Raw genomic sequence first — 14497 nt, 5'->3', positions numbered from 1 at the left:
CTTCCAGTTATACCACCACTTGTTGTTGATGAAGGAGGACAGCAGCAGTGCATGGAATTGCTGCATTCCCTAAAGATGCTGATAATTCTTTCCCAGCTGCAACAATAAGGCTCACCTCTGCTTTCCAGAAGGATTTATGTTGTACTATCCAAGCTTCTTGTATCCTGAGAAAGAACTGAACCATCACAGTTACTCCTAATAAGCGATCTTTTTACACCACACCCTGATAATGGTATATTTTAAAACTTTTGAAACAAGCATTGGATTTTCAAGGTTTCCCAAACAAGTTCCAGAAGGGTCTTGCTCACCAGCGACTGAAAATGTGGTTGTACGCATCCAGCTCTGGCCTTGGGAGTTGCTGTCTCCTTTGAACACAGTAGGCCTGAGTAGGTTGTTAGCGGACTATATTGTTGTTTTAAATATCCCTATGCCTTCTAAGCCTAGCGTATTTAATTTTTTTCTGGGGTCCTATAATTGCCACCATTGTAATTCCATATGAAATGTATTCCTCCTGAAAAGTGCAATACTTTTTAAGGAAACCTATTCTGACATTTTCTTTACCACAGAATCACTGAATAAGGGTTGGAAAGGACCTCTGGAGATGGAGTCCCACCCCTTTGCTAAAGCAGGTTCCCTACAGCAGGTTACACAGGAAAGCATCCAGACTGGTTCTGAATATCTCCAGAGAAGGAGACTCCACAGCCTGTTCCGGTGCTCCATCACCCTCACCTGTAAAGAAGCTTTTCCTCATGTTCAGATGGAACTTCTTACATTCCAATTTGTGCCCATTGCCCCTTGTCCTGTTGCTGGGCACCACTGAAAGCAACCTGGCCCCATCCACTTGACTCTGTCCCACTAGATATTTATAAACATTGATCAGATCCCCTCTCAGTCTTCTATTCTTCAGGCTGAACAGTCCCAAGGTTTTCAGTCTTTCCTCATGTGGGAGGTGCTCCAGGCCCCTCATCATCTTTGTGTCACTTCACTGGACTCTCTCCAGAGGTTCCCTGTCCTTCTTGAACTGGGGAGCCCAGAACTGGATGCAGCACTCCAGATGTGGCCTCACCAGGGTAGAGAAGAGGGAGAAGAGAACCTCCCTCGACCTGTTGGCCACGCTCTTTTTAATGCACTACCAGTCACTCCAAGAGTTGCCTGTCTGTGTGGCTAGAATTATCTGGATTAAAAACTTTGGAAGTATTTTGCCGATCTGGATAAAACTGTTGGCTTCCCACTGAGGGCTAGGCTGCAGTAAATCTTGCTAATTCAACATTGCACATACTGCTTATTTTGTTCTGTGTTATGGCAGTTCTTTCATGGTGAATAACATTTTTGAGTGATCGAACGCTACAAAAACTTTAAGGATAGTTGAAACTACAAAATTAGTGTAAACAGCTAACTTTCTGCTTAGAGCTGTTTGGAGCCTAGAATTCAATTAACACCCAATTCTGTCAATTACAGGAAGAAAATGGTAATAGGATATGATCTAAACAAAAGGAAGCAAACATAGCTGGCCCCTGGAAATTTTGAGTTTTACAGCATATAAAATTAAGAGTAAGCCTACCGTTCTTATGTGTTGGAGTGCACTCCTATTGCTTTTATTACTGTATTAGGCTTACTCAGGAAGCCATATCCTGCCACGTCACATGTAATATTCTGCCTGTGAACTACACTTTTCAACGCTTTCACTGATGTATTCTTTAAAGAATGTCCTCTTTCAAGATGGAGTGGTGTTTGTGTTTTTTGCTGGTACTATGTCTGCATTTCTCTCAGAGCAACAGGAGCTTGGAACAAGTTCAACCTTTCAACTTTGTAGGCTTTGTACAGGTTTTTGGTTGGGGTTTTTTGAATAATTTTTCTTTAGTGATGGTTTGCGTTATTTATTTATTTTTAACGTTTGAAGATCACCAGCCTTTATCCACTTGGTGTTTTATTAACGGTACCGGACATAGCAATTCCAGTCAGCCAGCAGAAGATGTCTCTTAAGTAACATGGTTATATAACATTTTTCTGGTTTAGGTATCTGGTTTAGGTAGATTACCCTTTCTGGAGCTTAAGTATCAGTATTGCATCAGCACCTTGAGCTCCTGATCATGGTGTAGATTTTTAGAAATCAGTATTATATGAAGGAAAAGACTAGACATTACTTTGATTTTTGTCTCTTTGGAAGGCTCTCCTGTCAGTTACTTAAAAATATAGTCCCACTTGATTCATGGTTTGAAAAAAGGAAATAAATTCAGCAGGGCATTGCAGTCTGATGAACGTAACAACTGATCGCACTTTCTTCTGAATTCCTTCTGAAGAAACTTGGTGCTGGATGAAGGTTAAAAGCAAATCTTAAAATTAAGTTATCTTGGAGTACACACCTGACATTAGAAATAATGTTATATACTTTCTGGTTATTGGGTTGGCCCATTGAAACATGGCATTACTGTAAGTCTCTGCTTTTGTCCTTGTAGACTGAAAATGATAGGAAGGTTTTGAAAACATTCATGAATGGCAGTGTTAGCTGCAAATATTTGTTAAGTGGAGATGTGTAGAAGGCTCTGGAAATGTGCACCCAGATTTATTAGGCTATAAATACAGGAGAGCTTCTCTGGGACTTTGCAACACTATAGTGCAGGTATATTCAGAAGGGACCCAATAAGCAGTAACTGATTTTCTGGTTATTGTTTTCAGGAAAAATCACAGAGGAAGCTTTTTGTTGTCATACTGGACTCTGGAAGGTAGAGTACATCCACAGGCTGTGCTGACTTGGGACTTGCACAACTAATGGGTGGAATTAGTGAAAGATGGGAACTCTTCAAAACAGAGCAGTGATTGAAAGATTAGAAAGTTTACATTTTAGCAACACGCAGTATTTTTATTAGGAAGAACCTGTCTCCACTTCCTTATTTCCTACATTTTTGTTGTGCTGAATGCTGATTTACAAAAAAAAATCACTGGTTTTGCAGATGAAGTTAAATTAGTAATTCCCATTTTGAGCAGTTGAGGAGATTGCAGAGGGAGGCCTTCAGAGCTGTTGGATAGAAGTGGAAGGAGACAAAGGCTACTCTGAGCTCAAGGAAGATTTCCTTGATTGGCAGACCTGAGGTAGGTGGCTTGAAATGAAGCTGAGGGGAGGACCTCTCTGTCCTCTGATAGACCATAGAATCGTTAAGCTTGGAAAAGACCTCCAAGATAATCTGTTCCAACCATCCACCTACCGCCAATATTGCTGGCTGAACTATGTCCCTAAGTACTACATCTACCTACATCTATGTTAGGTGTTCCTTAAGTACCTCCAGGGGTGGTGATTGACCACCTCCCTGGACAGACTGTTTCAATGCCTCACCACTCTTTCTGAGAAGAAATTCATCCTGATATCTAATCTGAACCTCCCCTGGCACCATTTGAGGTCATTCCCTCATGTCCTATTGCTAGTTACCATGGAGAAGAGGCTGAACCTCACTTGACCACAACCTCCTTTCAGGGAGTTGCAGAGAGCAGTAAGGTCTCCCCTGAGCCTCCTTTCCAGATTAAACAATCCCAGCTCCCTCAGCTGCTCCTCATAAAGCCTGTGCTCCAGACCCTTCACCAGTTGTGTTACCCTTCCCTGGACACACTCCAGGGCCTTGATGTCTTTCTTGTAGTGAAGGGCCCAAAACTGAACACAATACTCGACGTGCAGCCTCACCAGTGCTGAGTACAGGGGGACGATCACCTCCTTGCTCCTGCTGGCAGCGCTATTTCTGAGAAAAGCCAGGATGCCATTGGCTTTCTTGGCCAACTGGGCACACTGCTGGCTCATGTTCAGATCAGCATTGACCAACACCCCGAGATCTATATCTACTACCCAGCTTTCCAACCACTCTGCCCCAAGTCTGTAGTGTTGCCTGGGGTTGTTGTGGCCAAAGTGCAAATCCCAACACTTGGTCTTGTTGAACTTCACCCCATTGGCTTCAGCCCAGCAATCCAGCCTGTCCAGATTCTTCTGTAGGGCCTTTCTACCCTCAGGCAGATCAACACTTCCTCCCAGCTTGGTGTCATCTGCAGGTGTACTGAGAGTGCACTCAATTCCTTCATCCAGATGATTAATAAAGATATCAGACAGGACAGGTGCCAGTACCAATGCCTGGGAAACATCACTCGTGACCGGTCGCCAGCTGGATTTAACTCCATTCACTGCCAGTCTCTGGGCCCAGCCCTCCAGTCTATTCTTTACTCAGCAGAGAGTATATCTGTCCAAGCCACAGGCTCCCAGAACTCTGTGGGAGACAGTGTCAAAGGCTTTGCTAAAGTGTAGGTAGACTACACATTGACAGCCTTTCCCTCATCCACTAGGCGGATCACTTGATCATAGAAGATCAGGTTGGTCAAGCAGGACCTACCTTTCATGAAACAATGATGGCTGGGCCTGTTCCCCCAGTTGTCCTGTACATGCCATGTGATCTCACTCAAGACGGTCTGTTCCAATAGCTTCCCTAGCACGGAGGTCAGGCTGACAGGCCTGTAGTTCCCCAGATTTCCTTACAGCCTTTCTTGTAGATGGGAGTCATGTTGGCAAGCTTCCAATCCTCTAGGAACTCTCCAGTTGACCAAGACAGCTGATAAGATGGTGGAAAATGCCTTGACAATCACCTCTTCCAGCTTCCTCAGCACCACTGGGTGGATCTCATCTGGCCTCATGGACTTCTGACAGTCCAGGTGGAGTAGCAGGTCTCTGACTGTTTCCACCTGAATTGGGGAGGTGGGTGTGTTATTCTACACCTCATCCCAGATTTCCAGTTCAGGAAGCTGAGTACCCTGGGCATAACTGGTCTGATCAAATGTCTCAAAGGACTGTGCAAGGAGGGGCAAACTTGGGTTCAAGCTAAGAGCCAGAAATGTGTGAAGGTCTCCTGGGTGACTGAGTTTCAGCTGTCTTTTCAGAAGCATTTGGTTTTCCCAGACTACCTTTCTGTCTTGTCGTTGTGTCTAGGTATGATACCAGGTAGTGAATCTTTTCTGGTGGTAATTTTAAAAGTTTTTTTGTATTTCATTTCATTTCTAAAAAGAACCTAGTACAGAAATACTCCAGTCACCTTTGCAATGAAAGGCACATTTGAACTGCATGACCAGGATAGTCTTAATGTACCAAAATGTGATTTTCTAAAGATTATTTTAACTCTGCACCATGCAGTCTGTAACTTAGGGACAATAGCTAGAGGCTTTGGTCTAGCGTGCCTTAGATTTAGAGCTGATAGCGGGACAGAAGGCTGTCTAATTATTTGTGAATTTGTAGTTGACTAATGTGCACTGCTGAATGATTCATATCAGCAATTGCAGTACTGACATCTCGTCTGTGTGTCAAAATATAATTTGTAGAAAGAAGAAAGAAGTTTGCACTTTCTAGAATGAGTGAAGAAGTTATTTTTATGTGATTCAGGAAAGATCACAGAAGAATTGCTTGCACTTGAAGCTGTCACGAGGTCATCTAGATCTATCTGTGTCCATGACAGAGGGACAGCAGGCCCACTGGCCCAAAAAGGGGAGGAGGGGGGGGGGGGGGAAGTGTCAATAGTTTATGGGCTGGTTTGGCTCAGTTCTGTGACTAATGGGGCAGGGGACCCACGGACCCACGCCCTGGAAAAGGGGAAAGGGAAAGCGGGAAGGGTAGGGAGATGGGAGATGGGCCTAAAAACAGAACAATGGCAACGATCTGAGGAGAAAAGTTAATTTACTAAATATGATGTCGGACTGCAAGATAGCACAATATAATACAATATATAATTGGAATTGAGGTTAATAAATCAAATAAAATGAGAGAGAGAGTGTCTGAAACCAAAGGCCTTACTCTGAATTGAAGGCAAAACGGCTGGGGAGCACACCCATACACTGCCAGGCAGTGCAAGAGCAAGCAAGTCCTGTGACTTGCCAGGACCTTTATCTTCCTCTCTGAATGCAGAGTCCTCTGGGGGTATGTACTTCTTCTCTTCCGAGAGCCAGGTATTTGGAAAATCGGTGGTCCATGGAAGTGAGGCATTAACTCTTTAACTCCCAGTGCTTTACGTGATGTTATGATGTGGAATACCGATAACAAAAATCATAAACCCATGACAGAAGCAGAATGCATTTCTTGCTATTCATGCTGTTTTTCAAGATGCTTGCCAATGTACAAAAATAATTCTAAATAATTCCAGCATACTTTCTAAGAATAAAATTTTAGATTTTGTTGTTGTTATTGACATATTTGTATTAATATGGAAAATTTTTATAGGACGTGTTTTCGGGGGTAGGAGAGGAGAGAGACAAAATTATACTGTGTTATCAAAAGCAATGTTATGGTGTTCAGTGGACAGTGACAGCTGTTTCAGAAATGATGCTTTTCAAGATTTATTGCAAGAAAAGCAGCTTTATATGTTGTCAGGAGTGCATCAAATCATCATTACACCGAGAAAACTTTTTTCTGGTTAAAGAAAGCATACTTTCCTCTTACGTATTATGCCATGTTAATAGTATGTTTCAGATAGTTGTTTTTACTACCAAGTTAAACATTTTAATTCATTGTCTGCTTGATTATTTTAAATAGAAAAATACAGTTTAAATGTAAGAATGTACACAAATCACTTAAATGAATAAATCTGACAACAGACAATTGTTTCCTCTGTTGATGCTACAGTTACTTTGGATGGAGTGTGCTATGCTGAAACTTGCTGAATTTTAGTCTCATACAATCTGCATTTATTCTGTCAGTAATTCCCTGACTTGTTTCTTGAATGAATTATGCAATATGAGTGTATACAATAATTAGGATCATACTTGTATTCAAATCTATGTTTGGTTGGAGAAATTTTTCTCTTAGAATTATCTTTTTATGAAATCTTTTTCCTCCTTTTATATTTTAGATATTGATGAGTGTGAAAATGATTTCTACAATGGGGGTTGTGTCCATGAGTGCATCAACATTCCAGGCAACTACAGATGTACATGCTATGATGGGTTCATGTTGGCCCATGATGGTCACAACTGTCTTGGTAAGTACTGAATGCTGGAAAGAAAGTTTAATTTCGTGGCTGTAGCAAGAAAGTCTGATGTTTTGGTTGCATTTTATTTTGTAAAAAATCTGATTCAGATCCAGTTGAAGAGGTTGAAATGTGTCCATGGACTCCAGCATGGTTTAGACCAGATCCTTAAAGTTGGCACTCATCATCCTAACAAACTTCAATCGGGTTATCTGTCTCTAACACTGGAAGTCAAGGTGGTGGGGTTTTTTAAGCAAAGCCTGTGCTGGATACTTGGGTTTCTTTTTTAATAAAAGCAATCTGTCCTATTCACTTCAATATATTTTGCCTATTTCTTCCAAATTTTGTAATCCCTGTCATTTATTTAAAGCTCACCCCCTCCCTTTTTTCCTTCCTAGGGTAACATATTTCAAGGATGTTCTGTGTGAACATAGATTATTAAGCATTAGAAGTGCAAATTTGTGTTGGTTATTTTTTGTTTATTTGTTTGTTTTTATGAAGGAGTACTTGGAGAATAAGACAAGGCAGAAGAATAGTTATTAATAGATGTTTACAAAAGGGATGGGTACAGCCCACTAACTTTACAAAAATAGGTTCAAGATGTTAGTTGCTTCAGCACTTTTTAGGATTTAGGTACCTGGAATTTTGATTCATGTTCATTGCTTTGTTTTAAATAGGTGGATCTTAGCCAATGTACTCCAAAAAAACTTTTGTTTAAATTTCTTCACACTAATTACCTGGAAATGAACTTTGACTGCTACATCCAGTTTCTCGTGCCTGCTTTCTTGATAGTCATTTTAGTTATATCTTAGCGCCTAGTGACTATCTTTCTCATTATTCCCAATATAAATGCAAGGAACACTGTTCAATGCAGTCCCAGATTCATTTTGAGTTGATGTGCATAAAATAGTGCAGAAAAGGGATATTTCATCTGTGTTCTGCAGCACTTTTACTGTGGTAGAAGCTGAGGTTCTTTGCAAGAAAAATAAGGCTGTTGTGTAGCAGAAATAATAATGTCCAGTAACATCAGTCTGTACTCACTGAAGCTGTAGAACAACTAGAATTTCTGAGCAAATTTCTGGTTAGCCTTTCAGTAGATATATTTCATACTTGGTTCATTTTCAAACTGAGTAATATTTATTCAGATGGATTATACATCCTGACCATTGACAGGTTTTTGACACAAACTTCCAAATTTCATTTATCATAGAACAGACTAAATAGATTTATTTGTGTAAACCTGAGGTGGCCAAATGATTAATTGTGCAAGAGGTATTTCTTACATAAAGAGCAGCCAGCCATTCCTTTTAAAAAAAGAAAGAAAAACTCTATTTATATTAATGTTCATAAATATCTCTTAATAAAACAGGGCACAAGTAGTTCAGCTATTTGGAATTCAAGTAAATGTGTGGATATATTGTTTCTAACAGCTTGCTAATATCAAATTTGTTTCCAGTTATTCCTATAGAAGTAGGGAGAAGTATGTTGGCAATTATGAACAGCAAAATGAGTGACCTGATAAAAGATGGACCCTTCAGATATGTGGGATTGTCTTGGACCCATGCTATGTTGTTCTTCTCTGATGATGCAAAATACAGGCTTGATCTACAGAGATAAATGGATTTCTGATTTTCTTTTCATATATTTCTACGTAGACACTTGGTTTTGGCATGGATGGGGGAAAGACTTACAATAATATAAACCACTGTGTTTAACAGGTGGCTGTGGTTCCAAGTATTGGTCCAAAGCTTACCAAGATAGTTTGTGAGAATCAGTGTCTGCCCATATTCACATTCTTGGAGCTGGCATTTTGTATTATTCCAAGAATACTAGGAACCATGTTTTCACTAGCAGAGATTCAGTGAGATTCAAAGTGGGAATGATAGCAAAGGACTCTCTTTCTCCCAGCAAGTAACTTTAGGACACTAAGAGAGATCACAATTACCCTTTAATTTTGGTTCCTCAAGTGCAGATTGAATACTTGCAACTAATGAATGGTCTTTGACATGGACTTGTGCAAAGCATTTGACACTATCCTGCACAACATTCATGTCTCCACATTGGAGAAAGAGAGATGTGGCAGATGGACCACTTGGTGGATAAGTAGTTGACTGGATAGCTGTGCTTAAAGAGTTGCTGTTAATGTCTTGATGTCCAGGTGGGGTCAGTGGGTGTTCCTCAGAGATCTGTATCACTGTTTAACATCTTTGTCAACAACATGGATGGTGGGGCTGACTGAACTCTTAGTAAGTTTGTGGATGACACAAAAATGAGCAGTGCAGTCAACATGTTGGAAGGAAGAGATGCTATCCAAAGTGATCTTAACAGGCTCAGTAGGTGAGCCTGTGCAAACAACATATTATCCAAAAAAGGCCAAGGGCGCACACCTGGGGTAGTCCCAAATATGGATACAGGCTGGGTAATAAGTGGACTGAGCAGCCCTACAGAGAAGGACTTACGGGTTCTGGTGGATGAAAAGCTTGATATAAGCTGTCAGTGTACACTTGCAGCCCAGAAAGCCAACCATATCCTGGGCTACATCAGAAGAAGTGCAGCTAGAAGCTCGAGGAGGTGATTCTTCCCTTCCACTCCACCCTTGTGAGAGCCTACCTGATGTGCTGTGTCCAGCTCTGGGTCCTTCAGCACAAGAAAGATGAGGAGGTTTTGGAGCGGGTCCAGACAGAGACCACAAGGATGATCAGAAGGCTGGAACACCTCTCCTGTGAAGAAAGGCTGAGGGATTTCGACATGTTCAGCCTGGAGAAGGCTCTGAGAAAACTTCATTGCACCGCTTAAAAGGGGCCTACAGGAAAGCTGGGGACAGACGCTTTATCAGGGAGTGTAGTGATAGGACAAGGGGCAATGTTTTTAAACCAAAATAAAGGAAATTTAGATTAGATATTAGAAGGAAATTCTTCACTCAGAGGGTGGTGAGGCCCTGGCACAGGCTGCCCGGAGAAGCTGTGGATGCCCCATTCCTGGAGGTGTTTAAGGCTAGGTTGGATGGATTCCTGGGTAGCAAGCCTGTCCATGGCAGGGGATAGGAACAGGGTGGGCTTTAAGGTCCCTACCAACCCAACCCATTCTGTGATTCTGTGTCCCAATTAAATAACTGCATTTCCTTAGAGGCACTGAAATGCGAATCAGGGCCCATTCCTCTTTCTTCCTTAGTTAAAATTTGCTGAGGATGAAACTTTTAGGGTCTCAGGCTGGACTTTATAATCTTGGCAGTACCTGTGCAAACCCTTCTATGACTTGCTGTTGTGAATTAAGAATGGCCTTAGAAAAGAGAGTTCTTCAGTTTTCTGTCATTGTTTGGTCCCTAGTGCTTTGCTTGTGTTATCAGTTATACTGTGAGCTGAGGTACCATGTTTATTCCCATGACCTCTTCAGTATCAGTTTTGAACAGGGGTACATTCTAGTCTTTCCATCCTGTAATAGTTTTATTTCCTTTCACTTAAACTACCAGAAATAAGTAAATGTAGTTGGCTGTTTTTAAGTGAACCCAGTGTGGTTTCAAATGTTAAAACAAAAAAAACACTGTATTTGCATGTGTGAAATTAGGATTTCTATAACCTGTTGGAAAATTCACCCAGCATGCAAAACTTGGTTAGTTTATGCCAATTAATAGTTTTGGTGTGGATTTTTTTTCTCAATGATGAGATCAGAGACTTAAGTGAATTGAAGCTTTGATGAGTCCACTAGTTTCCACCTTTTCTCTGGGAAACCACTTATTTTTCATGGACTGTAAGAAGTCAAAGAATTCTTCACAAGATCAGTGATAATGTCTGCCATCTTTTATTGAAGTATTTTACTGATTTCAACCATAACAGCTCCCTCACCCCCGTCTCGCCACACATACACTCTCTATAGAACTTACAGAACTCTCAACCTGAAGATGGCTAATTAGATACTGTATCATATATTTTGTGTAATAACTTTATTCTGTTTCTAAGAAAGGACGTGCGGTGTTTGATCAGCAAGCTGAAATTCAGTCTGTAAGCATGCTAGGTAGTGCAGATCTTGCATAGAATGATGTCGTTTCCACAGAATTTACATTAAAACCTATAAAACATGCTGTAAGTTGATTTTGAAAACTCTGCCTGAAGAATTTCTCATGTAGCACCACATGTGTATGAGCTTGGGTGGAAGTTGATTTTCTGGGGCTGAACCAAGGTATACAATTCCTACTTCTCCCTCATATTTTGGTCTTGGAGACATTATTGTTAGGGTCCATTCTGTCATCACATGGGGAGCCAGGCAGCAGGAATTGTTAGGGGGAATTTGATTAACTAAGCATAGATGCCTCTGCCACTTGGAGGGCGCTGAACCTGACAGATGTGATGTGGGATCTATAGGAGTAGATCTGGAGTTTGAGCTGTTGGCCAGATGGAATAATATAAGGAATCTACAATGATGTCAGACTCCTGTATTTAGACAGCTGAATTGCTCTCTCAGTGACCTGTGCTGCATTTTATCACATACACATCACCAGAAATACTGGTTTAACAATTTGAGATAGAAGGCCTAGAGGTGGGAGTCAGTGGTAGTTCAATGCTAAGCCTGCAGGCCATCTAGGAACCTCCGTGAAACAAGTTAGTAATAGAGAAGACCTGCATCAGGTTTTCTTTATCTATTGCTTGACTGAAGTCTGTACAAAATCTTAAACCGTCTCTTTTTGTCCATGTTTGGATTTCTTTTTAAACACTTACTGGATGTCTTTCTAGTAATGTTAGTATAGCAAGATAATTACTATCTTCTTTGTAAATAACAAATGTGGAGTATCCACAACTAAGTAGATCAAACGTGGTTGACAGGTTAAGTGTTTTTTCCTGAGTTCTTGTTTCAACATTTCTCTCTTTCTTTCTAATGAAGTGAAATTTCTTACTTATTTATTTGTTGGGAGGAAGTGTTTGGTTAAGATTTCATGGATAAAATTTGTACTGGAAAATGTCCAAAACCATCCTCAGGGGAACTAAGCTTGCTTTCTGTTTGACATTTTTATTGAGGAATTTCTCAAATATAACATGAAATGACACCATAGGGAATTCAAACTATGATAAGATCCTTGTCTATCTAAAATAATTTATTTTAGCAGCGTAATCACTTGGAATAGCAGTAGTTCTTTCTGGAAATTGCTCTAAATTCTGACCTACTGATGCAAAACTGATATTTGGTCTCATGCAATAGGCTTCCTTTATCCTTCATTTGAAACCGGTTGTGAAATAGGTTTTCCTCGCTCATGTATGAAATACCAGCTGTTTTTTAATAAGCAATTAGCTCAATGGTCCAGATGTTCTTTCCTTTTTGACTTTTTTTTCTCCATGATACTTCTGATAAATTGATTTTTCCTTCTTAGTGTCTTTTACATGTTGAGGTATGCTATCAACTTCCATTCTCTTTTGCCTTTGGGAGAGGTTATGACTTAACTGATCATGATTCCTATTACTATCAAGCACATTACCCATCTCATTTGTAGCAAGTCAGTTTCTGCTCTCTGGTAACTGGTGAAATCTTAATTTGCGCTACAGAGTATGAAGAGATAAGACTTATGCCTTTTAAACTAGTTATTCAATGTACAACCCCACCTCTGACTCAGGATGACACTGAAAGGTGTTCCTAGTTTCCACAGATTTTTACTTCTTTGATAACAGTAAGAAGACTGGCCTTTTGCATATGTCTTAATGGATTATTAAGTTGAGGCCTCTAGCATCTGGGCATACTTGTACTGCATCTTTGTGTCTCATTGGAGCCTTTCAGTAACATAGTCCTGTTCCTTGTCAGCAGGACTGCTAGAAAACATAGACTGAGACTGGTATTATAAACCTGAGTGTTGAATGAAGTGAGATATACTACTGATGGAGATAGTGAGGGCTTGAGAATTTGTCCTCCTTTTCAATGAGAATTTCAAGGGAACTTTGTGTAGCTGCCATTCTAGAGGCACTGGAATGTACTCAAGAGGATAAAAGAATTTCCAGTGTTTTTGCTTGTTGTTCTTAGTTTATTTTCAAGCTATTGGGAATTTTTATATGCAAAGAAACCCTCTGCTCTTTAAGCAATAGTAAGTCTTCAGCTGTTGTAGGACTGTTCAGTTTAATGCACTGCAGGTGGAAAAGACTGAAAGAGAACAGAGATACTAGCCTGTGTTCTAGAAAAGTTAGCTAATGTCAAAAGAGTGAAATTAAAGCTATATTTTGCTCGCATGGAAGAGAAGATGAAAAAAGAAGACATAGTAATCATCAAGTCCAAAAAAGGCTACTGGAAAAAACTGCAATTTTAATGATTAGTTTTCACAGATGTGCCAAACTGAATGAGGTAGTGTGGTAGTGTTTGGTTACTACATTTGGGAAATTCGGGAAGGTGAAATAGCATTTGGGAATATGGGTTACTACATACGGGAAATTCAGAAAGAGCACTGAATTGTTTTTCCTTTGCCCTAAAGGATTCTCTTGTGGAGTACCACTATCTTACATTCATCTCTCTCCTACTGTATAAAAATGTAAGCATCCTAGGAGAGTATTATATGCTGTGTTGGTCTGAAGCCTTGCCAAAGAAGAGAATTTGAAGCTTATCACTAATAAACCAAGGGATTTATCCAGGAAAAGCTTAATGGAAACACTGCTGAAAGCCATTCTTGCTGATACTCCTGAGTAAGTCTCACAAAGTAATTCAGCATCTGAAAATAGAAAGTAGAAGAGAAGAGAATGCCCCGACTATGTGAGTGAGAAAGCTGAGAGCCTCACTTTGCAAAATTTTCTTGCCAAAGGGCTCACATATCAGCTGATAGCCTAACTGTGCCAGACCACCTGGAATTCATCCATGTCTGATCAGAATGTGAAAAAAGGAGTGTGTAAGAAAAATCTGTAGAAACAAAAGGTGACTGCCATTGATTCTTGTGTGAGAAAACCATGTAGTACTGCCTCCAAATTCAGCTTTTCTGTCCTTTTTACCCAAAGGCAGAGTTTTGTGTACATGCAGTTAGAGAATTCTTCCTTAAACAGTTGACACAACTCATTGTTTTCTGTTTGTCGATGCAAATGTGTGTATGAAAAATATTTCAGGATAAGGGATGTTATTGCATGTAGTAATATTCTGCTTTTGCTTATCGAATCATAAGATACAGATGTGAATAGTTATGAAATACTACTCGGCTGTCTTTTGGAGTGTTTTTTTGTTTCATTTTTATTTTCTCCTTAACTCTGATTTCTGATTGTCCCTTTTTAATAGAGAGTGCACGTTGTTCTTTCACGGAAGACTTCTTGCTTTCAGGTTGTACTCATCTGTTCTTTCTTTAGAAGATAAGTAGAGGTTTTATGAAGTCCTCTGTTCTTAGTAAGTTCTGTAATTATTAAGTGAGCTTATGAAGGTGTTAAACTCTTTTTGTAGGCCATCAAACAAGATATAAAGGAGCTTGAACAAAAATTTTATCATGATCTATTTAGAGATATATTTATTTTGTTTATAGATTATCCCATCATATTAATTGCTATGACATGGGAACATGTGTGAGCACCTTA

General features: G+C 40.1%; 1 protein-coding gene across 4 annotated transcripts in view; it reads left to right on the top strand.

The window, feature by feature from the left end:
- The window catches only part of SCUBE1 (signal peptide, CUB domain and EGF like domain containing 1), a 207272-nt gene that overhangs the window by 26979 nt on the left and 165796 nt on the right, over positions 1–14497 (top strand). For all 4 annotated transcript variants that reach the window (XM_015291284.3, XM_015291278.3, XM_015291272.4 and 1 more), the window contains exon 3: positions 6864–6992. In XM_015291284.3, coding sequence (XP_015146770.1) covers positions 6864–6992 — 129 coding nt within the window. The remainder of the gene's footprint in view (positions 1–6863; positions 6993–14497) is intronic.

This window comes from Gallus gallus, chromosome 1, assembly GCF_016699485.2.
Source record: "Gallus gallus isolate bGalGal1 chromosome 1, bGalGal1.mat.broiler.GRCg7b, whole genome shotgun sequence".
In the NCBI taxonomy this organism is placed as follows: Eukaryota; Metazoa; Chordata; class Aves; order Galliformes; family Phasianidae; genus Gallus; species Gallus gallus.
The sequence above is the reverse complement of the archived record's forward strand: the minus strand, read 5'-3'. Positions and strand labels throughout refer to the sequence as shown.